At 39.1% G+C, this 23,147-nt stretch overlaps 2 protein-coding genes across 2 annotated transcripts; one reads left to right on the forward strand and one right to left on the reverse strand.

The window, feature by feature from the left end:
- Positions 1 to 3,798: 3,798 nt before the first annotated feature.
- cunh14orf28 (chromosome unknown C14orf28 homolog) lies at positions 3,799 to 8,547 on the reverse strand. The gene is made up of 4 exons (XM_038294489.1): positions 8,249 to 8,547; positions 7,460 to 8,074; positions 7,237 to 7,371; positions 3,799 to 5,568 (listed from the first exon to the last, which is right to left on the reverse strand). Exons 1-4 carry the CDS (start codon positions 8,332 to 8,334, stop codon positions 5,385 to 5,387), a joined length of 1,020 nt encoding a protein of 339 aa, XP_038150417.1. The 5' UTR covers positions 8,335 to 8,547; the 3' UTR covers positions 3,799 to 5,384.
- A 2,809-nt stretch (positions 8,548 to 11,356) lies between these two features.
- On the forward strand, positions 11,357 to 22,785 carry mthfd1b (methylenetetrahydrofolate dehydrogenase (NADP+ dependent) 1b). The gene is made up of 27 exons (XM_038294488.1): positions 11,357 to 11,557; positions 12,809 to 12,893; positions 13,039 to 13,098; positions 13,221 to 13,274; positions 13,831 to 13,967; positions 14,047 to 14,147; positions 14,263 to 14,399; positions 14,750 to 14,861; positions 14,942 to 15,069; positions 15,160 to 15,257; positions 15,739 to 15,912; positions 16,053 to 16,189; positions 18,095 to 18,141; positions 18,223 to 18,330; positions 18,405 to 18,479; positions 18,568 to 18,670; positions 18,757 to 18,833; positions 18,940 to 19,080; positions 19,169 to 19,237; positions 19,354 to 19,465; positions 21,001 to 21,140; positions 21,229 to 21,270; positions 21,429 to 21,529; positions 21,615 to 21,792; positions 21,870 to 21,977; positions 22,087 to 22,239; positions 22,529 to 22,785. The coding sequence occupies exons 1-27, from the start codon at positions 11,520 to 11,522 to the stop codon at positions 22,616 to 22,618; spliced, it is 2,805 nt and encodes a 934-aa protein (XP_038150416.1). The 5' UTR covers positions 11,357 to 11,519; the 3' UTR covers positions 22,619 to 22,785.
- Positions 22,786 to 23,147: the final 362 nt, after the last annotated feature.

The following is a 23,147-nucleotide window of genomic DNA, read 5'->3' on the forward strand; positions in this document are numbered from 1 at the left end:
ACAAATATAACATGTCTGCTCTAAAAAAAAAATCTTTGTAAATGTTACATGTTGTTCTTATGTCTGATTATATTTTCTATTTTTTTTCCCCTTTGGTGTAAGCAAAGCTTTTTGAAATGAACGGAAACACTCTGTGTGTAACAGATCTAATTAACTATTTGAATTATTATATTGGGATTTTTTTAATGCACCTTTTAGTCTAGAGATTCACCAAATGTTTTCTAGTTTCATTTTCAACTGTAGAAAACTATCAACCATCGCAGCCTCATCTAAGGTGCCAATAACCTCTCCTTCTTTTACGTCTTCAACCTTGACTATAGAAGCGGTCCCGCAGTGGAAACGTCTTTCCTGTCGACGCGATTGTGTTGTGTTCTTCCGTGTTCTTTGGCTTTTGAAAGTGAGGCACTGACGTCTGTGCTAGCCAACTTAGTCCAAGCTCCCCCCCCCCATCACAAGAGAAATCTGTATCCCAGGATGTAGAGGAGTCTCTCCTCCTGTTCTAGGGAGTGTAAGTGTTGCCTGTCTCATTGTTCATCAAGTCAAGTCACTTTCTGTGCGCTAGTGTTTGCACAACTTTTAACCAAGCTTCTTTGCATTGCACTTACCAAACTATATGACACATCTTGTCAGTCGGTTGTACCTTTTCTTCTCATGTAAGCTAAAGGCATTTAGATGATGCAATAAGACTCCTTTTCCTCTTTGGACTGAAAATGTTTTGTGTTACTCCTTAAAAAAGCCAAGGCATCTCAATTTGCTGTAACAGAACCCGGCATGGCGTGTGGATGGTAAACAGAACAAGTGAGGGAACCTTTGACCTCTTGCCATTTCCCATCTACACGGGATGTGTTCATTTAGGTCACAGTTCATTGTTTTATGGCTCATTTAAAACTTTTGCCACATCTACACTACAGACTTTCTTTGCCATTTTGCTCTTGTGTCTTTTGTGTCAGATAAAATGTAAAAATGTAATTTCCTCTGCAAATTAGTCAGTTGTTACTAGTGACACTTTTAAGTTTCCTAATGATTGTTTGCATCTACATAAGTACTTTAAGTCTAAAAAAAAAATGGTTGAAAAATCCAGTTTGTGATTCTGCAACAATGTTCATAGTTATTTGTGCTTTTCCTGGGTGTGGGCCGAAATAACCATGAAACACTACAACGTCATGTGTAATTTAAAAAAATCCCAACAAAGAAGTGATTTTCTTTTAAATAGAAAAGAAGTAATTGATTCTACCACTATTCAAATAACACAAAACATTAGTATTGTGGAATGTATTTGTCAAATCTTGATTCCAGCAACTTCCTGCTCTACAAAGGAAAGTTTTCCAAAACACTGTGCAGCACTGAGTGAAAGATAGAAAGCACTGCTTCACCGTAGCTCTGGGATTGCATTAAAATGATGGAAAATGTTGGCGTCATTGAAAACAAATTTTTACCAGCTTTGTTCACCTGAATTTGGCCCACGCCTGTTTGTTTTCAAGTTATTTTTATTATTACTTTATTTTCTTAATCTGATGCATACTGTGCTTTTTGTTCACCTGACTACGGTACAATTGAAATCTGCTTAATTTTGTGTTTCCTCCTGTGGGAAATGCAGAGAATTATAAATCATTTTAGATGGAAAAATGATGAAATTCTGCAAATATGAATCTGCAAAAAAAGGGAGCATGTGTGCTTTTATTGTGGAGATCTCACCAGCGTCCTGTTTTTATTTTTTTGCCATCACTCTCACCGAAGTGCTTGTACAAAGAGAACAGGAGGGTGACTTTTTTTAATGAGCTAAAGTCTGCACTCTGCTGTCATCTTTACATTTGTATCTCAGAAGAAGAAAACTCCTGTGAAACCGATGTCAGTGTTAGCCAAAATGACCACTGCTTCTTTTGTTTTTTTTTTTTACATTCCTACTGTCTGTGTTCTCCAGTCTCAACATGTAAAAATATAAAAAATCTAGTGGACTAATGCTGGAAGTCAAAGATTACATTATGTGTAACGGAAACTGTAGCTTTTCACATTTTATCACTCTTTATTTGAAGTCATTTTACATGTACAGGTGCTGGTCATAAAATTAGAATATCATGAAAAAGTAGATTGATTTCAGTAATTCCATTTAAAAAGTGAAACTTGTATATTATATTCACACATTACATACAAACTCATATATTTCAGATGTTTATTTTGTTTAATTTTGATGATTACAAATGACAACAAATGAAAATCTCAAATTCATCATATCAGAAAATTAGAATATTGTGAAAAGGTTCAAAATTGATGGCCCCTGGTGCCACACTCTAATCAGCTAATTAACTCAAACCACCTGCAAAAGCCTTTAAATGGTCTTTCAGTCTAGTTCTATAGGCTACACAATCATGGGGAAGACTGCTGACTTGACAGTTGTCCAAAAGACGACCATCGACACCTTGCACAAGGAGGGCAAGACACAAAAGGTCATTGCTAAAGAGGCTGGCTGTTCACAGAGCTCAGTGTCCAAGCACATTAATAGAGAGGCGAAGGGAAGGAAAAGATGTGGTTGAAAAAAGTGTACAAGCAAGAGAGATAACCGCACCCTGGAGAGGATTGTGAAACAAAACCCATTCAAAAATGTGGGGGAGATTCACAAAGAGTGGACTGCAGCTGGAGTGAGTGCTTCAAGAACCACCACACACAGACGTATGAAAGACATGGGTTTCTGCTGTCGCATTCCTTGTGTCAAGCCACTCTTGAACCACAGACAGCGTCAGAAGCGTCTTGCCTTGGCTAAAGAGAAACAGGACTGGACTGCTGGTGAGTGGTCCAAAGTCATGTTCTCTGATGAAAGTAAATTTTGCATTTCCTTTGGAAATCAAGGTCCCAGAGTCTGGAGGAAAAGAAGAGAGGCACTTCATCCACGTTGCTTGAAGTCCAGTGTAAAGTTTCCACAGTCAGTGATGGTTTGGGGTGCCATGTCATCTGCTGGTGTTGGTCCATTGTGTTTTCTGAGGTCCAGGGTCAACGCAGCCACATACCAGGAAGTTTTAGAGCACTTCATGCTTCCTGCAGCTGACCAACTTTTTGGAGATGCAGATTTCATTTTCCAACAGGACTTGGCACCTGCACACAGTGCCAAAGCTACCAGTACCTGGTTGAAGGACCATGGTATCCCTGTTCTTAATTGGCCAGCAAACTCTCCTGACCTTAACCCCATAGAAAATCTATGGGGTATTGTGAAGAAGAAGATGCAATACACCAGACCCAACAATTCAGAAGAGCTAAAAGCCACTATTAGAGCAACCTGGGCTATCATAACACCTGAGCAGTGCCACAGACTGATCGACTCCATGCCACGCCGCATTGCTGCAGTAATACAGGCCAAAGGAGGCCCAACTAAATACTGAGTGCTGTACATGCTCATACTTTTGATGTTCATACTTTTCAGTTGGCCAACATTTCTATAAATCCTTTGTTTTTTTTGGTCTTCAGTAATATTCTAATTTTCTGATATGATGAATTTGAGATTTTCATTTGTTGTCATTTGTAATCATCAAAATTAAACAAAATAAACATCTGAAATATATGAGTTTGTATGTAATGTATGAATATAATATACAAGTTTCACTTTTTAAATGGAATTACTGAAATCAATCTACTTTTTCATGATATTCTAATTTTATGACCAGCACCTGTATTTTAGTCAGTTTGTGTGGTGCGGTTGTACCCAGATTAAAAAATAAATGCCGGCCTTAAATAAAAGCCATGCATGTTTATTGTTTTTTTATTTTATTTCCGTGCATGAATGAGGAAACAAAAAATCAGGGACATATATTCATAAAATATTCATATTTATTTTTATTAAGACAATATCTGCAGAAAAAAAAAAGATTAACCACAAGCAGGTCTGAAGAGCTTTCTTGGCAGAGGCACTACGTGATAACAGTAATTTTTAGAGGACCAGAAAATCTGCATTATGTCTAACATTGAAGTTGCAAAACAGTGGAGATGTGAACTTTTCAGCTTGAATTTATTGTGTGCTTTATGTCTTAAAGCTCAAATTAACTAGATGAACCTTCTAAGGTGAGAAATACAAAAAAAAAATTGCATCTAATACCGACTGTTTCAACATTCACACTAATTAATACAGGATAAAATCAACTTAAACAGATTTAAAAAGGCAAGGTGAAATCAGAGCACCAGTTTCCTGGTGATAATCAAACAGATCATTGAAATTGTTCTGGAGCAGAAACACATCATAAAATCCAACTGAACAGCTTTATTATTATTTTATTTTTTTTGAGGTATATACTGAGATTCATCAATGTTGGAAATGTAAAAACTATTTATTGACTGGTTTACAGATTGTGAGGTCGTATATCTCATGAAAAACATGTTGCCCTGTAGCATTTCCTTTAGGATTAAATTAAGAAGCAAACATCTGCTGGATGAGAAAAAAAAAAGGTTTAACATCAGGGTTACATTAGTGTTTATAAAATTTCTTGAAATGCCTTCTTGTGTTTCCATCTGCAGTGAATCTGATAAACCCACAATAAAGATAACCTAGCCTGGGAGGATTTTCCTTCCCTGGTTAACTGGATGTTTTTTTTTTTTTTTTAGAAAGAGGTAAAAATAACAGGTGAAATCTGATCCAAGGAAGCTTATGGCTGCACTAAAAGAGCTGCAGAGATTTCTAGATAGCACTGGCAGGGTTCTGCATGATCTTTGGTGTTTTCTATGGCAGAGTTGCAGGGCAAAAGACCTTTCTACAAAACATCCAGGTGTGGAACTGAAATAAAATTACTCTAAATACCAGACAACTTTAACCTGAAAGATTCAAATGGTTTCTAAACTGCTATAGGTAAAGGATTTGATTACTCGCAATGGTTTTCTCAAGCTTTAACAGAGGAGGATAAATGACGAAAATAAAAGAAAAAAAGCTGCACTAACAAAGATTCTTATTATAAGGTTTCACGTGTTTTTGCATTATTTCAGTTTTCCTGCCAACAGGAATTGTTTCTCAGTTATACTGTACAACATGCACTCCTAAATGATGGTTGAAAAACATTTATTCATCATATTTAATGAGGGAAAAAAACGGTCACTTTAAAAAGGGATGAGTTCACTTTTAAGATCCCCCAGATCTCAACCCAGAACTATTATAGTCCATTTTACTCTTGGATTCCAAGCATGCTTCCATAAAATATGTAATTATGCACAACATGTTTGCAGTAAGCAATCAGCTAAAACGGACATGAGTAATTCTATCAAAGGAAGCATACTCAGACCATTAAATCGTAGAACAAACAAACAAAACAGATATATAATGGCAAAAAACAGGAATAAAAGTAAAAGACAAAACACAGCATGACTGGTGTGTTCTATACGATGCTGCATCATCCAACGGTGACTCAAAGCCTTCACTTATCAGATGCACGGATGTAGACCAAGGAGGACAGCAGAAGGAGCTCTGGCGGCTTATGCAGCAGGATCAGATTATCGCTTCTAAGACCGTCATAGTGCATCCAGCAGCCGTCTATCTGGAAAGCTGCCGAGTAGTGATGCTCCTCCCGATTGAAGAGTGTGGCGCCCTCTAGCAGGTATCTAAAAAGGAGAGTGACATGTCAGATCCTTAGGCCTGTACTGTAATGCTTTATGTATCAAATGCTTTATGTATGCAATTGTGTGATTCTTTCAAAAGAAATGCTTTTCCGTTGGCCTTCAAACAGTTTTAGTCATTTAGAAAATAATTTGCAACACAATTAACATAACAGCTTTTTGTTTGTTGTTGTATATTTATTATTTGGAAAATAGTATAACAGTTGGAGCAGCCATATGTTATAATCTCCTTTACTCTGTTACCCCTCAATCAAATCAAAATCAATAACAAGTAAGTGCCTTTATCAGTTAGAGTCCAGCTTTTCATAAAACAATCTCAGGGATTAATCTATGTAGAAGTTTAAAGCAGTAATCTGCCATTTAACAATATCTCATGGTTCAATCTGTCCACACATTCATACAGAACAACATACCTGGGACATACCATAACCTGGAATAAATGCTGTTACTTTTTTACTCCTGATTTATAGTCCTTTTTATATGGTTATACCCAGTTTGAGTTAAGAGCAGTAAATAACTTGCTCCCAGGTAAAGAACCGGTAGGGAAGTTCTGAGGCGCAGCTGCCTTTAAGGGGACCAAACTTCAATATTTAACACTTTCATCTACTCAAAATTACAGCTCTGACAAAAGGAGAATTTATAATAGAAGCTGACTAGATGCCTGTAGTTGGTATGGAGGAGGTGCAGAAAGATGATGAAAGATTAAAGAACAAAATATCAGTCCACAGATCTTCAAATCTAGTTTGAAACATCTGCAGCTTCAATGGCAGAAAATGGTCATTTTCAAAGGTCAAACAAGTGTGATATTCTAATTATCATATGTGCAATATTTATAACACATGCATTAAATTATTCTAGTTCGCAACTATGCACTTCTTAGTGTGCTCCATTCAGAAGCGTAGCCAGAAAATGTTAATAGGGGTGGCCATTCAAGAACCAATGTAAACTGAGGGGTGGCCAAAAGCGGATCGGTGCCAGAACCTCAGGGTCCATCTACACTGTTCCAACAGGAACGAGCACAACATCCATATTTTCAAAATAAAGACAAACTATACTTTCCTACAGCCTTTTGATTACAAATAGATGCATATATTTAAACATCCATGCTGTCTAAACAAAAGGTATAGTGGACAAAATGTCTGGGGCAAACATCTTTTCCATTCTCATTACTTACCCACCTTTATCAAAAATTGTCCTGCAAAACATTAATATGACATGTACTAATCTTTACATTAAATGGATTTTTAAGTTATTATTAAAGTATTTATCTATGATTTCACTGAAAACTCCTTGATGACTTGCAGAGACATAATTTTCTCTTTCCCCCATATAACACAAAATTAGGCTCTTAAAAGAGCATGAATTCAGTATATATCAACTTTAATGTTAGTATTTTGATGTGCATAAATAACCACAGCATTTTATTTGTCAAATTACTATCAATATATGAAAAATTAAAATGTTTAATAAGTTTAAACATTCCTCTTGATGGTATCACTGCTGCCGCCTTCTGTATTAGAGGGCGAAAAAATGGTAGGGGTGGCCAATGAGTGACTAAGAGCGGCCATGGCCACCTCTGGACCCCCATCTAGCTTTGCCACTGGCTCCATTACATATTAAATACTAAAATTTATTAAATACACTGGGTCATACCTCTGCTGGCAAAGGGCCAGATAGTAAGGTACGTATGACAGATCCTCTGACCTCCACTGTTGCATGTTGAGGATCACAAAGGGAGGGGGTCCATGGCAGAAAACCCTTTGAGAAAACTCCCTCAGTCCATCACAGCTGTAAAGAAACATTCAAGCCGTCAGTGAGGATAACGTTGCAGGACTGAATCTTAGAAGAGAAAAAGTGTCTTACCATAGTGTCTTACCCTAGCTCTGAGCAGAGTAGGAGTTTGGGGCAGAAGAATTCATCCACTGCAGACTGGATGGGGTCTTTGTGAGGAAGCTCGTGAGGAGGGCTGATGTTGATGGTGGTTTTCTTGACATTCTGAAAGCGGCCCTCACAGTCTCTGTTGGTGCAAAGGCTCTCCTGAATGGTAGACATGAGGTTCTCCAGGTTCTCGGTGAAGTTCTCGTGCTCGTTCCCAAACAGGTCGATCTCCAGGGCTGCCTGGTGGATCTCTGAGCGGTACTGTCTCTTAGACATCCTGTTCCAGATCCACAGCATCTTCACTGTGGTGTAGTCACAGGAGTCCATCAGGTAGAGGAAATGATCCACAAACTGCTTCCCGAGGAAGACTGCCAGCTCCCTGTGGAAGCCCTGGTTGTCTCGCAGGATCACATACAGGATCATGAGGAAGCCATCAATGGTGCATGTGTTTTTCAGTTGGACCTCCACATACAGAGGGATGCAGGATATGGCCTTCCGCCCTGCCTTAATGGTGAAGACGCCCCCCCAAGGAAGCACGGGCCTCCAGAAGGAGCGATCCTCCTCGTCATTGTTGTTTATGGAGGCACGAATCTCCTCAAAAAGTGTTTTAGACCTAAAGAATATAACACAAATTCATAGCAGTTTAGATATCTTCGGTTTAAGGCGCAAAGATGGTGAGTGGTTGGATCTGTGTGACGTAAACAGAGTACGTGCAATCTAAAGAATAGCCTCCAGAGAACAGCAGGAACCTGCTAATTTAAATGTTTTCCGTCATTATTTAACTTACCTCTCGGTTTGGAAAGTTTTCTCCGCGTAGGAAAATCTCGTGAGCTCTTCGATCTCGTTTAAAACGCCGCTGAATCTACTCTCCATAGCTCTCCGTAATTCGTCATGTCTCCCGTTACGCCTGAAGCTCGATAAAATAAAAGCGTCGAGTTATAATGTCCCGCAATTTCTGGTGTAATTTCACATGTGATTTCTATTAATGAACCCAAAACAAAGCACCGCCGACGTCATTTGACCTACATAAACACTGCTTTGCCTTTATGACGACTTATTACATTGAATTAGCACACTGCTGCCCCTGTTGGTCATCTGTGACATTACGTCCAAAACTACCCCCACCCACACCTTCCATAAAGCGCCGCTATTGGTGGAGAGGTCTGTTTGGCGTTTTCACTCAGGTATTTTATTGGCTTGCAGGAATTACGTCAGTCACGCCCTTCACATGTTCCTTCCTTCAATAGCATAATAGCATGTAGGCTATCACAGTACGCCAGAATCGCCGCCATATTTAGAGTGTCCCATTGAAAAACTAAACAAAACAAAAAAACAATAAAGCAATAAAATATCTAATAAAATATATTTTTGTTGTTGTTCTTATTACGTATGTTTTTGTAAAGAGGTCTAATGATAATTAAACTGATATCATTATCGTTTGTAGTATCTGCTTTTTTATATATTTACAGTATTTTTTATTATTATGTTTGAGAAATTCATGCTTAGGAACAGAAGTTGAGTAAAAGCAAGGAAAGTTGTATAAAACTTAGATAGTATCTCATTATAATGAGATAGTATACCATTATTTTGAGATGGTCACTTTGTCATTATTTTGAGCTGGTATCGCATTATAATAAGATAGTATCTCATTATTTTAAGATAGTATCTCATATTGAGATAGTATCCCATTAACAGGCTTCCATAAATAATACAGAGTTAATTGGTGTCTAAAAAAATATTATATATATATATATATATATATACAGGTGCTGGTCATAAAATTAGAATATCATGAAAAAGTAGATTGATTTCAGTAATTCCATTTAAAAAGTGAAACTTGTATATTATATTCATACATTACATACAAACTCATATATTTCAGATGTTTATTTTGTTTAATTTTGATGATTACAAATGACAACAAATGAAAATCTCAAATGCATCATATCAGAAAATTAGAATATTACTGAAGACCAATAAAAACAAAGGATTTATAGAAATGTTGGCCAACTGAAAAGTATGAACATCAAAAGTATGAGCATGTACAGCACTCAGTATTTAGTTGGGCCTCCTTTGGCCTGTATTACTGCAGCAATGCGGCGTGGCATGGAGTCGATCAGTCTGTGGCACTGCTCAGGTGTTATGATAGCCCAGGTTGCTCTAATAGTGGCTTTTAGCTCTTCTGAATTGTTGGGTCTGGTGTATTGCATCTTCTTCTTCACAATACCCCATAGAATTTCTATGGGGTTAAGGTCAGGAGAGTTTGCTGGCCAATTAAGAACAGGGATACCATGGTCCTTCAACCAGGTACTGGTAGCTTTGGCACTGTGTGCAGGTGCCAAGTCCTGTTGGAAAATGAAATCTGCATCTCCAAAAAGTTGGTCAGCTGCAGGAAGCATGAAGTGCTCTAAAACTTCCTGGTATGTGGCTGCGTTGACCCTGGACCTCAGAAAACACAATGGACCAACACCAGCAGATGACATGGCACCCCAAACCATCACTGACTGTGGAAACTTTACACTGGACTTCAAGCAACGTGGATGAAGTGCCTCTCTTCTTTTCCTCCAGACTCTGGGACCTTGATTTCCAAAGGAAATGCAAAATTTACTTTCATCAGAGAACATGACTTTGGACCACTCACCAGCAGTCCAGTCCTGTTTCTCTTTAGCCCAGGCAAGACGCTTCTGACGCTGTCTGTGGTTCAAGAGTGGCTTGACACAAGGAATGCGACAGCAGAAACCCATGTCTTTCATACGTCTGTGTGTGGTGGTTCTTGAAGCACTCACTCCAGCTGCAGTCCACTCTTTGTGAATCTCCCCCACATTTTTGAAGGGGTTTTGTTTCACAATCCTCTCCAGGGTGCGGTTATCTCTCTTGCTTGTACACTTTTTTCGACCACATCTTTTCCTTCCCTTCGCCTCTCTATTAATGTGCTTGGACACTGAGCTCTGTGAACAGCCAGCCTCTTTAGCGATGACCTTTTGTGTCTTGCCCTCCTTGTGCAAGGTGTCGATGGTCGTCTTTTGGACAACTGTCAAGTCAGCAGTCTTCCCCATGATTGTGTAGCCTATAGAACTAGACTGAAAGACCATTTAAAGGCTTTTGCAGGTGGTTTGAGTTAATTAGCTGATTAGAGTGTGGCACCAGGGGCCATCAATTTTGAACCTTTTCACAATATTCTAATTTTCTGATATGATGAATTTGAGATTTTCATTTGTTGTCATTTGTAATCATCAAAATTAAACAAAATAAACATCTGAAATATATGAGTTTGTATGTAATGTATGAATATAATATACAAGTTTCACTTTTTAAATGGAATTACTGAAATCAATCTACTTTTTCATGATATTCTAATTTTATGACCAGCACCTGTATATATATATATATATATATATATATATATATATATATATATATATATATATATATATATATATATATATATATATATATATATATATATATATATATATATATATATATATATATATATATATATATATATATATATATATATATATATATATATATATATATATATATAAATTCAGTGAGGTTTGTATTTTTCTACAATATCATAATATAAAATTTTCTCAAGTGGGAGTTACTGCCGTTGTTAATGTTGTTTACAATTATTAATAAAGAAGCCTGTCGTTTTTGCATCATAAGGAAAACTTTCCAATCGATTCACTTGACACACTTGACACTCACAATATGGCGGACGCAAACTATTTATTTGGAGCAACCAAGCTCGCGCGGCTTTCAGGTGAGTAAGGCTATTGGTCAGAACACAAATCTAATTATTTAAAGTGCCAATTTGATTGGCCTACACTGAATGTAACGCCTCTCCTCGTGTTTTCAGTGAACTACGATATGTCTTAGGCGGTATTCCGGAAAGTTCTACGCCTATTTTCAGCGTTACTCTTGTGTTTGCGTAACAATCCGGCGCAAGTACAAGCCAGCTCCTAAACTAGACTAGTCCCACCACGCTGCTCTTCTTGTCAGATAGCGAACCTTCCCTGGTCACCATCACGTCGGACACAGACAGACCGAACATGTCAGCTCAAATCATAAGCGGAAAAGAAGTTTCAGCGTAAGTATGATCATTTAAAGTAGAGTGTTTAGAAATTGAGTGTGATCAAGAGCTACACAACTTTTTTTGGCTAGTTAAGCTGCTAACTTGTTGAGATATAGTAACACTTTGTACCATATGATTCTCTGATCAGTTCAATTCATTATCCAAGCTTTTTACTGTTCACTTTTAACTAGGCTTGTCCTGGGTATAGAGACTCTATGATTTTTCTTTTTTTGCATTGTTTTGTTTTTTGTGTATTTGTTTAAAGTGCAATTTGTAGTGCATTTTGCAGCATTATGCAAGATGTGTGGTTGTGGTGTGATTTGAGCTTTGTCCCTTTGGTCCACTGACCGACCCCAAGTGCACCAAATGACAGAAGATCATGCATGAGTCACATTTGGACATTTTCTTTAGGGATATTAAATTAATGAGATTAATCTCTATTTTCTTTTCTCACATGCAAAGGGATGTGTATTTTCTTATGCAGCAGTGTGGAAGAAATTTAGCTGCATGTGCCTGTCACAAGACCTGGAAAGTTGCAGCCTATTAACCTCCCCACACAACATTCATTAGTTGCTTGATTCAGTAACAAACAGCTATTCTTCTGCTCTCCGTTCCATAAAGAGTTGTTTACTTTGAAGTTTGATAGGATTTGTTATATAATCTGGCTGCATGTTGAATGCATCTTGTGTGCAATATGTTATGACTGCTTTTAGTTGTTGATATATTTGGAAATATTACACACACAAAAAAATAAAAATAGAGAGACACAATACCTGATTTGATTTATTTCCTGCCCCAAAACAACATACTTGGATTTAAGTTCTACATGCAATGGATGATGGCTTTAATTTTGTAATATATGCACACTTAGATCAAACATTCAATGGTTGATCAGCATACAGTGGCTCTTAGAATAGATCGTGATGACCAGAAGATAAAGTCCAGTTCACTTTTTTCCAATCAACATATCAAACCCTCTGGTTGTAATTTACCCTCTCATTCAACACTACAAGGTGCAGGAATGTGTCCCTGTATTCAGACTATAAAACAAATAAAGATAAAGAAAAGACAGGAACTTAGATAAGACAATGCTTCTATAGTCTTTGTGTTGTGCAACCATGATTGGTAATTGCAGAGTGGAAAATCATTACCCCTTCAGACGCAGAATAGCCAAAATGCATCTACCTGCTTGGGAAATCTGTAACAACTCAGAGAAATAAAATATGTTAAGAGATGAAACACCCTTTTATTGTCTTGTTTTCTCAGGCAAGTGAGGGCGCAATTGAAGAAAGATGTGGAGCAAATGAAACTCAAGGATCCCAACTTCCGGCCGGGTCTGGTAGTTTTACAGGTAAATAGAAAGCGATTTTATATCCCACTATATCCCTGTTAACATTGTGACCCAACAAACAGACTCCGTATAGAAGAATAAATATGAATAAACACTGTGCCCATGAGTTAGTACAACATGAGTTGATTCTGTGATGCTCTGGCAGGTTGGAGATCGTGAAGATTCAAATCTGTACATCAGCATGAAGCTGAAGGCAGCAGCAGAGGTAAGTTCAGAGAAGTAATAATTATTGGTGCTACAGATTTGCATCAGTCAGCTGTCATACACTTTTAATATGACACATCTAAAACTGTTTAAAACTGTTTAAAACTTGTTTTTTATTTGCAGATTGGGATAAATGCGACACATATGAGACTTCCTAAGACTGTGACTGAAGAAGAGGTAGGATGGGGTTTTGAGTTCAAACCTTGCTCCCACAGACTGCCAGTCTGGGTCCGTTAGAAGACCCTTAACCCCACACTGCTCCGCGGGCGCTGCACAATGGCAGCCCACTGCTCCCCAAGGAGATGGGTCAAATGCAGAGTTCATTTTGTTGCTCTGTACTTGTGACTGTGCAATGACAATAAAAGCTGAAAAAAAGCTATTTTAGCTATTATTAATAAAAAAAATATATATAATTTTATTGTCCCACATACAAAATATCTACTGTTTATATTAGGAATTTTCAAAAATGACAAAAAAAAACTTATAACCTCTATTAGAACCATTATGTTCAAATGACAAATTGAGTTTCTATTACTCACTGTAGTAGAAGTGGGATAATAGAGATTGTTAATTATATTGTTTTTTAATTTTTTTATGTTTTTTATTAGACTTTATCTCCTAAGTGAAAAAATAAAATGTTCCACCTCTGAATCTGCAGATTCATTTTAATGTTGTACATATGGTGCAACCTGTTGATCGTTACAATGGGACTGAAATGAGCTTCTGCTTGCAGGTTCTTCACAGCATCAGAGAAGTGAACGAGAACTCATCAGTCCATGGTCTCATAGTGCAGCTGCCTCTAGATTCAATCCACAAGATCAGCACAGAAAAGGTCACTAATGCTGTGGCACCGGAGAAGGACGTAGATGGGTAAGAACATTCTATATTATAAGAATGCTAAATGGGATTTATGTAAACCCTTAACATGTTCTTATTGGTCTTTTCACAGATTGACCAGCATAAGTGCAGGGAAGCTATCTCGTGGAGATCTGGGTGACTGCTTCATCCCTTGCACCCCAAATGGCTGCATGGAGCTGATCAGACAGACAGGTTAATGAAGCCATGTAGAAATCTAGTATTAAAAGATATTTTCACTGTTCAGTTATATAGACTGTATTCAGAGAAGTGGATGTTGCTTAAATGTGATGATTTTGGGTCTCTGCAGGTGTATCTGTGGCAGGGAAAACGGCTGTGGTGATTGGTCGCAGTAAGATTGTTGGTGCACCGATGCATGATCTGCTCCTGTGGAATCATGCTACAGTAACCGTCTGCCACTCTAAGACTGCAGATCTAGCTGCAGAGGTACATTTTCACATTCTAGCATGTTATTATTGCCTTTCACACTTTAGGCATGCCAGTATTTATTGTTTAAGCTGAGCCTTTAGGTCAGCTCATCTCTACATCACATCTCTGTACTTAAGAGATCTCAATACTTTACTAATGCATATTGCACATTCTAACTTTTTGTTATTTGATGTACTTGCTGACATCACTTTATATTTACAGAAATCTTCTTCCAACTTTTCAGCAGCAACTTTTTATAGAAAACAAAAATAAACCTCTTTTTCTTAGAGAGCTCACTGCTGACCTCTTGTTGTGATTTTTTTTTTTTTTTTTTTACTTGTAACCTGTCTGTTTGTGTTCCTATCCAGGTGGGTAAAGCAGACATCCTGGTTGTTGGTATTGGAAAAGCAGAGATGGTGAAAGGAGAGTGGATCAAAAAGGGAGCTGTGGTTATCGACTGCGGGATCAATCACATTCCAGGTAGATGTTATAAGGTACAAAATGGTTCTGATATTAAATAACAACTAAGACGTCTGGGTCAAATGATGTCTGTTTTTTAGATGAGACGAAACCTAATGGGAAGCGGGTAGTGGGGGATGTACATTATGCCTCAGCCAAGGAGCGTGCAGGTTTCATCACCCCTGTGCCAGGAGGAGTGGGACCAATGACAGTGGCAATGCTGATGGGGGTAAAATCATAGGCTTTTATACAATTCAGAAATATTTTCCTACTTTTCTTTGCAATAAAAGTGTGTGTCTGTGTTCTTTGATGTGGTTAGAATACAGTGTTGAGTGCAAAGCACTTCCTTGAGAGCCATCAGCCTGGGAAGTGGGGCAGTTCTTACACGAAACTCAACCTTCAGAAGCCCGTTCCAAGGTTTGTGTCTCTCTCATTGTAGTTTTTTTACCTTCTACAGAAGTATTTTTTAAGTATTAAGCACAAATTATTAATTTCTTCTAAAGCTGGAAGAAAATCCACCTAATCTTTTAGATAAAGTGTACGTTTTTGTATTCAGCCCCTTTTTATTTGAAATCTGGAGCAAACAAATACCATCAGAAGTCGGTAAGTTGAGTCCACCTGTGTTTGATAATCTCAGTAAACTTAAAGATGTTGAAGAACTTTCACATAGAGCTTCATACGTGGGTCACAAATATAAGAAAGAGGGGCTCTGCATGTAAGATTTAGCCTACATGCAAAGGTGGAGAACTGTGTGTTACCCTGAACTTTGACTCTAAACTCTGCCACAGATTTTTGACTTGAATTAAATGAACATAGAGGTTGATTTAGAAAGAATTGAACCTCAAGTATCTCTCCTCTGCTGAGGTGAAAGATTTGTGTGTCCTTGTGCCTTCAACAGTGACATAGAGATATCTCGCTCCTGCATCCCAAAGCCGATTAATCGTCTGGCCAAAGAGGTTGGCCTGCTCTCTGATGAAGTGGAATTTTATGGGAAAACTAAGGCCAAGGTCCAGCTGAGTATTATCAAACGACTTCAGTCTCAGCCGGATGGCAAATATGTGGTGGTCACAGGGTATGTGTTCACTCTAGACTGAAAAGCAAACATATTTACCCTACTTTCACATTAATTCTCTAACGTAGAGTGGTCCTTCCTATTCAAGCTGTTGCACTTTAACATGCAACATTTGTCATGTTGTGTTCCTATAACTCCAGTATTACTCCCACTCCATTGGGTGAAGGTAAGAGCACGACAACGATCGGCCTGGTCCAGGCCCTGGGGGCCCACATGAAGCTAAATGTGTTTGCCTGCGTCCGACAGCCTTCTCAGGGCCCCACCTTCGGCATTAAAGGTGAGAAATGGAAGAACATTAAGCACCAGTGGTGACAAAGCTTAAAAGGCCTAAAAATAAATAGATTCTTGTTTTTATTCTGGCAAAATTTTCAGGGTCAGTTGTTTGTAGGACTAATATTTGTCTCAAAATAGATGCAGATCAAGGATATTTAACTAATTTATGTTTATACTTTGCACATTTATCAAAACTTTTTGTTATTAATCTTTGACTTGTTTGGACTTACAGTGGAATCCGCTTATAGTGATCTTATTGGTCCAGAGCCAATTTGAACGCTATAAGCGGTTGATTACTATGTCCGAATGTACCGTTATTTCACTCATTTTTTTTATGCAGAATATATAAATGCAATTTGTGTGGTTTTTCAATGAGAAAAATGAAATGAATATGATAGCTTCCGCATTTACTGAATTTCATTACAGTACAATGCAAGTTTAATGACAGTACACTGCGCTGTGTGAAGAAATAACTCTGGTAGCCTGGAGCCGCCAGTGCATATATATATATATATTTTTTTAACAAGTCTTAAGTTTAAAACAAACAGTTTCATAGAACAACAACATAGAAGATAACTGCATAGGCTACAGAAATATAAAGCTAGCCTACGTCTTTTTTGTGTTGCGGATCTGCTGCACTGCATTAAGAAATAACTTCACATATTTTTCCATGGTTCCCTGGATCAGAGTGTTGTCCAACGCCGACTTCACTTCTTTTTCAAAATGATATTAGAGGTCAAAGGTTTTGAAACCAACATGCAGGAGACCAGTCTTTAAAATGCAAACTGCATTCCTCATCTCAGCTCTGGAAGGGACAACAGTCCTCCTCCTCCTCCTCCCCTTCTTCACTGCGCGCAGCACTGGTACCCTCACCAAAGCACTCTTGTACCTCCGTGATGATGTCCGCATCACAGGCTCTGACACCGGAGTGATGTCATCACTTTTGATTCACTTATTAATTATCTTTGCACATGTTTACATTCATAAAATGGCCAAAAATGAACACTATAAGCAGATTTCTTGATTACTATAAACTAATTATTTAAGCAGCATTTGTATGGAAATTATTTTGTCCCAAGTATTTTGAACACTATAAGCGGATTGATTACTATATCCTTGACCACTATAAGCTGATTCCACTGTATAAACATAATGGGGGGCCCAGGGGCCCCTCTTTAAAACTGCAAACACAACAGAACAAGGGCCTTAAGTTAGACAGGACATTTCTTATTTTGAATAACAGTGATCGGATGCCATCCATGTGTGAACTAATAATTAATAATAATTAAACTTTATTGATCTCACATTGGAGAAATTTACCCTTAAAATTTAGCCATCCCCTTAGGGAGCAGTGGGCTGCCATTGTGCGGTTCCCGGGAGCAATCGGGGGTTCAGGGTCTTGCTCAGGAACCCAGAGTGCAGGCTGTTGGGATGGAACTGGGTACAACCCTCTCAGAGCACAAGCACACTGCTCAAACCCACTAGGCAAATACTCCCCCAACTTGATGTCTGGGACAAAGACTTTTCTATCCTTCAATCACAAAAGTAGAGAGGGCTAGTTTGGTTTGATGAGAACTGACTCCTGTGATTAGATGAGACACAGGTCGAGACTTTTATCTACAAAAAGTCCCAATTCAAACAAACAAACCACAAAAGAAAAACTAAAATCTCTGAAAGAACAGATCCCCTCATCGTTCAATGCTGCTGGATAAAGATATAGAACATAATCAAACCATAACAGTCAACCATATTTAATGTCCATCTTATCCTCTAGACTGAAAGGAAGGTAGTCCTTTTACACGGCTTCACCAGAGGCGCTGTCGTTTCAACAAGCCCTAGTTTTATTAATGCGGCTTTAGACAGTATAAGTGGGTCTGCTGTTATCTGTAATGCTCTTTCTTGTCAACAGGTGGTGCTGCAGGAGGTGGATATTCTCAAGTCATTCCAATGGAGGAGGTACTTTATACCTTTTTAACACTCTACTGGTTTTGGTTGAGAGAGTAAAAGTGTTTGACAAATATCTCAATTAATCCATAGTTTAACCTCCACCTGACCGGCGACATCCATGCCATCACAGCTGCTAACAACTTGGTGGCTGCTGCCATTGACGCTCGCATGTTTCACGAGGCAACGCAGTCTGACAAGGTGGACTCTCACTTAGGAGGTTAAATGACAAATTTATATAGATTAAAAGATCTTAACTCTTTGTCTTTTCTTAGGCTTTGTACAATCGATTGGTTCCGCTTAGTAAAGGGCAGAGAAAGTTCTCCCCAATTCAAATCAATAGACTGAAAGTAAGAGATAGTATTATAAATATTTTAGTCTTTATAGAATTGTTTTTTTCAAGGAATTGTGACACATTGATTGTCTTTGTTTGTGTAGAAATTGGGTATAGATAAGACTGATCCTTCAACACTCACTGATGAGGAGATCACCCGCTTTGCACGCCTGGATATTGACCCCAGCTCTGTAACCTGGCAAAGAGGTGACAATCGTCTTCATCCTCATCATCATGTAGCTTTATATCAAGTGCCATGTTTTAAAGTCTTCTGATTATTAATTTGACTGCAGTGTTGGACACAAACGATCGATTCTTGAGGAAAATCACCATCGGCCAGTCACCAACTGAAAAGGGTTACACCAGGGAGGTGGGTTATTTAGTAACGCTCAGATATTAAATAGAATACTTGAAAATGAGCCACCATATCCAAAGGAAGGATCAAAGTGAGATCATGTTAACAATTTGTGGTGCAGGCTCAGTTTGACATCACCGTTGCGAGTGAGATCATGGCCGTCCTCGCCCTCACCAGCAGCCTGGAGGACATGCGGCAGCGCCTGGCCAAGATGGTGGTAGCCACCAGCCGCAGCGGGGATCCAATCACAACCGAGGATCTAGTTAGTGCTTCTTCACCACTCTTGGGGGGCCATGTGTGTCAGAACTGCTCAAAGAAAATACTAAAACATGGGCTGTTTTATTGTGCAGGGAGTCAGTGGAGCTCTAACTGTGCTGATGAGAGACGCCATTAAGCCAAACCTGATGCAGACTTTGGAGGTGGGGAAAAATAAGGCCTTTTGTCATGATTTTGTTTAGTTTTGGAGCTTGAAAGTTCATTTACAGTTGCTGCTTTCTGTGTGCTTAAACTAAATGTCAGTTCACTGGATCCACAGGGCACACCTGTTTTTGTCCATGCTGGTCCTTTTGCCAACATCGCTCATGGAAACTCATCCATCCTGGCTGATAAAATCGCTCTGAAGCTGGTTGGACCCGAGGGCTTTGTGGGTAAGATGATCTCACCATAGATGCACTGTTTCCTGGCAGCAAGAAGATCTGGTGTTAGAATCCCAGCCTGTTTGAATGCTTTCCTCATGCATGCAGGGGTTCAGTCTGTGTTCTCTGACTTCCTGCTACACTCCAAAGATGTGACGGTTAGGTCCATTCACTACACATTCTAGATGCACAAAGTTGTTTTCCTCGTGTATCGCTTTGTTGCCCTGTGATATATTGGCCTCTGATCCAGGATATCCAAGCATTGATGGACAGTCAGAGAAACAGAACTACACTGAAAAACGGGCCAGGCTCAAACATCTATAAACAAAGGTGTTGCTGGCAGCAGCATAGCTGATATTTATCTCCAGGATGGTGTCACAGCCAAACAGGAACAGACCAGACGAAGCTACTATGAGACAAAGCAGAGAGAGCTTAAAGTTATAGATTGAACTAACAAATTCTGCAGAAGCAGAATAAGAAAGTGTCCCTATGAGCTCCAACAGTCTAAGCCAATAGCAGCATAACTATAGAGATAGCTTTGGATAACCTGAGCCACTCCAACTATAAGCTTTATCAAAATGGAAAATTTTGAGCCTACCCTTAAGGCCAATTTATACTTCTGATGCATAGCCCCTGCTATGGCGTCAAATTTGTCTCTGTGTGCGACCACGCCCCCCGTGTAGAGGTTCTGCAACCATTGTTGCACACCTTAAAAAAATCCTGACTACACGTCGGACAGTCGCAAACCCGCGCAGACCTGAAGAGGAAGTGAGCAGACATAAAGCAGCTGTGATTAGTCCTTGGTATGTGTTTCCGGCTGTCTGTGTGGTCCTCCTTCTCGATTTGGTGCCGGGGTGCGCCATTTTAAAAAACCGAGGGACAAATACAATGGACAACCTAAGTGTCCCCCTTTGTGTTTTTGCTCCATTAACAGTACCTGTTCCTCTTCGATGTCTAGCAACTCTAGGTCCATCTCCGTGACTGTGATATCTTGCAGACGCGCCATTGTTGTTTTGGAAGATGAATGCTGCCGAAGTTCTTGTGACTATCCGCTGAAGTTCTTGCGAGTTCTCGAATAGGCTCCCCCTTGCGCTATGGCGGGAAACTGCTGTGTGTCCCTAGAAATTCCAGACCGACGTTGCCAAAGCATACCAGCAAAACCGGTTTGTGACCAGACCCAAGCGACATTTGATGTGTGCGGTTGCAGAAGTATAATCTGCTCTTTAGAAATAGATAGGGTGTCTGCCTCATGGGCTAAAACTGGTAGTTGGTTCCACAGCAGAGGAGCCTGATAACTACTCCCATTCTGCTTTTAGAATTTCTGGGAACCACTAGTAAACCTGCAGATTGAGAGCAAAGTGCTCTGTTAGGAACATAAGGACCAATCATATCTCAAGCAATCATTTTTAAGTTTTATATTCAGGCAAAAAAGAACGGTTAGAAAAGAAAGGTTAGCAGAAAGCCAGATATTTCAGACTATTGCTTTGCATTATAACACCACACCAATTCTGCTCCTGACCCTTTGTCTCACACCCTCCATCTAACAGTGACGGAGGCAGGCTTTGGTGCAGATATTGGCATGGAGAAGTTCTTTAATATTAAGTGCCGCTACTCGGGCCTGAGGCCCCATGTGGTAGTCTTGGTGGCCACAGTCCGAGCCTTAAAGATGCACGGCGGAGGACCCACGGTAAGTTTCTTCTCTCTAATGTAGTATTCCGTTCTTTAAAATGCTAAATACTTCAAAATAAAAACAAACACTGAACTGTTTCATTCAGGTTACTGCTGGGATGCCATTGCCAAAGGAATATGTGGAGGAGGTAAGGAAGAGAAGCAGGAAATGCAAAACATAAGTGATCAGTTTTTCATTTTTCTATAATATTAAGCCATTTACTGTTCCTGAGAAATGCTTGGTCACAAATGAAACGAATAATTGGACCAAAGTGTTTCATCCATAAAACATGTTTTATGTCTGCAGAACCTTGAGCTTCTGAGGAATGGCTGTGGCAATATGAGGAAACAAATAGAAAATGCTAAACACTTTGGAGTACCAGTAGTGGTGGCTGTCAATGGTTTTATGTGAGTATGATAACATTTTATTGTCACTGCCAATGAAAATGTTCCATGCATTGAACTGGATTTATGTTGGTCTGTTTCTCTGCAGGACGGACACCGAGGCTGAGCTTGACCTGGTCTGCAGCATGGCCAAAGCTGCTGGAGCCTTCGATGCTGTGCACTGCTCCCACTGGGCTGAGGGTGGCGCTGGTGCTGTGGCCCTCGGTCAGGCTGTCCAGAGGGCCAGTGAGGCCCCCAGCAACTTCAAGTTCCTTTATGATTTGGATGTATGACTCCAGCCCAGCTTTATACTGCAGGACTATTCTCGTGCTTTCTTTGTTTTTAAATTTTTTTTTATTTTTAGCTCCCTATTAGTGACAAGATTCGAATAATTGCTCAGAAGATCTACGGCGCAGATGATATTGAACTTCTCCCTCAGGCCCAACGCAAGGTGGAGCTCTACACCAAACAGGTCAGCCTGCCTCAGGGAGGAGTGTTTCTTGTCATGAATGATTGTCACCAAGGATCCTCATCAATGAGGAATCCATTGTGACAACGTACACAATTGTTTTTCACTTTAGGGTTTTGGAAATCTTCCCATCTGCATGGCAAAGACACACTTGTCTCTTTCTCATGACGCTGAAAAGAAGGGTGTGCCGACCGGTTTTGTCGTTCCAATTAGAGACATCCGAGCAAGCGTCGGCGCTGGCTTTCTCTTCCCATTGGTCGGCACGGTGAGCTCACACCGACACCCGCCAATAGATTTCTTTCCTTCTTTGTTTTTTTGTAGATCTGTTTGTTTTCTTTGGACCCCCCCCCCCCCAAAAAAAGTAAACCTACTATGATAATAACTTTCCAATATAGATCTAATATTAATGTTTGATAGAAAGAAATGCTCTCTAAGGCTGCCTAAGTATAGGAACAAATTAACTTTCTGGATTTTTTTTCTGCTGTGGTTTGAAATTAAATAATTTTTTTTTCTAGAAATGTAATTTTTTTGTCTCTTTTACTCCCTGCCTTCAGATGCCTACCATCCCCGGTCTGCCAACCCGGCCTTGCTTCTACGATATAGACCTGGACCCTGAGACCGAACAGATCAACGGGCTTTTCTAAAGGAAAACGCCTCACAGCATGCACTCCTCCAAAACTGGGAAAGCAAGATGGATGAGTTTAGAAACACCAGCCATGCCCACAGGGCCTTAACAAACACCGGACAAGTTATAACTGGAAGCCCTGGTTGCTTTTGAAAAGCTGCTACCATGGATACATAATTTATGATTAATTATAGGGCAGAATTTATGCTGTTCTTAATCTTTAATGGAATCTAGAAAAATAATGTGTTATTCATCCAATTTTGTATAAAATATCTGACTGATAAAATACATTTCCTATCTCAGAACTCCTAAATCAGTAAACACAACTGTTCAAGCCTTACATCAGCTATCTGTTTGTATTTGTGAACACTACACTGAAGGTTTGCTCTCCAGTTTATTTCCTCAAATAGACTAATAACTTTTTTTTAATGTATTTACTAACTATGATGTCTTAATTGTATAAGTAATCCTGCCTTAAAAGGTTTTCACTTCATTTTGTAGATTTTTGTTAATCTAAAGGAATAGATGTTCTAAGTATATTAATTAGT

The sequence above is a fragment of the Cyprinodon tularosa genome, unplaced genomic scaffold, assembly GCF_016077235.1.
Source record: "Cyprinodon tularosa strain WSP-4 unplaced genomic scaffold, ASM1607723v1 ctg340, whole genome shotgun sequence".
NCBI lineage: Eukaryota > Metazoa > Chordata > Actinopteri > Cyprinodontiformes > Cyprinodontidae > Cyprinodon > Cyprinodon tularosa.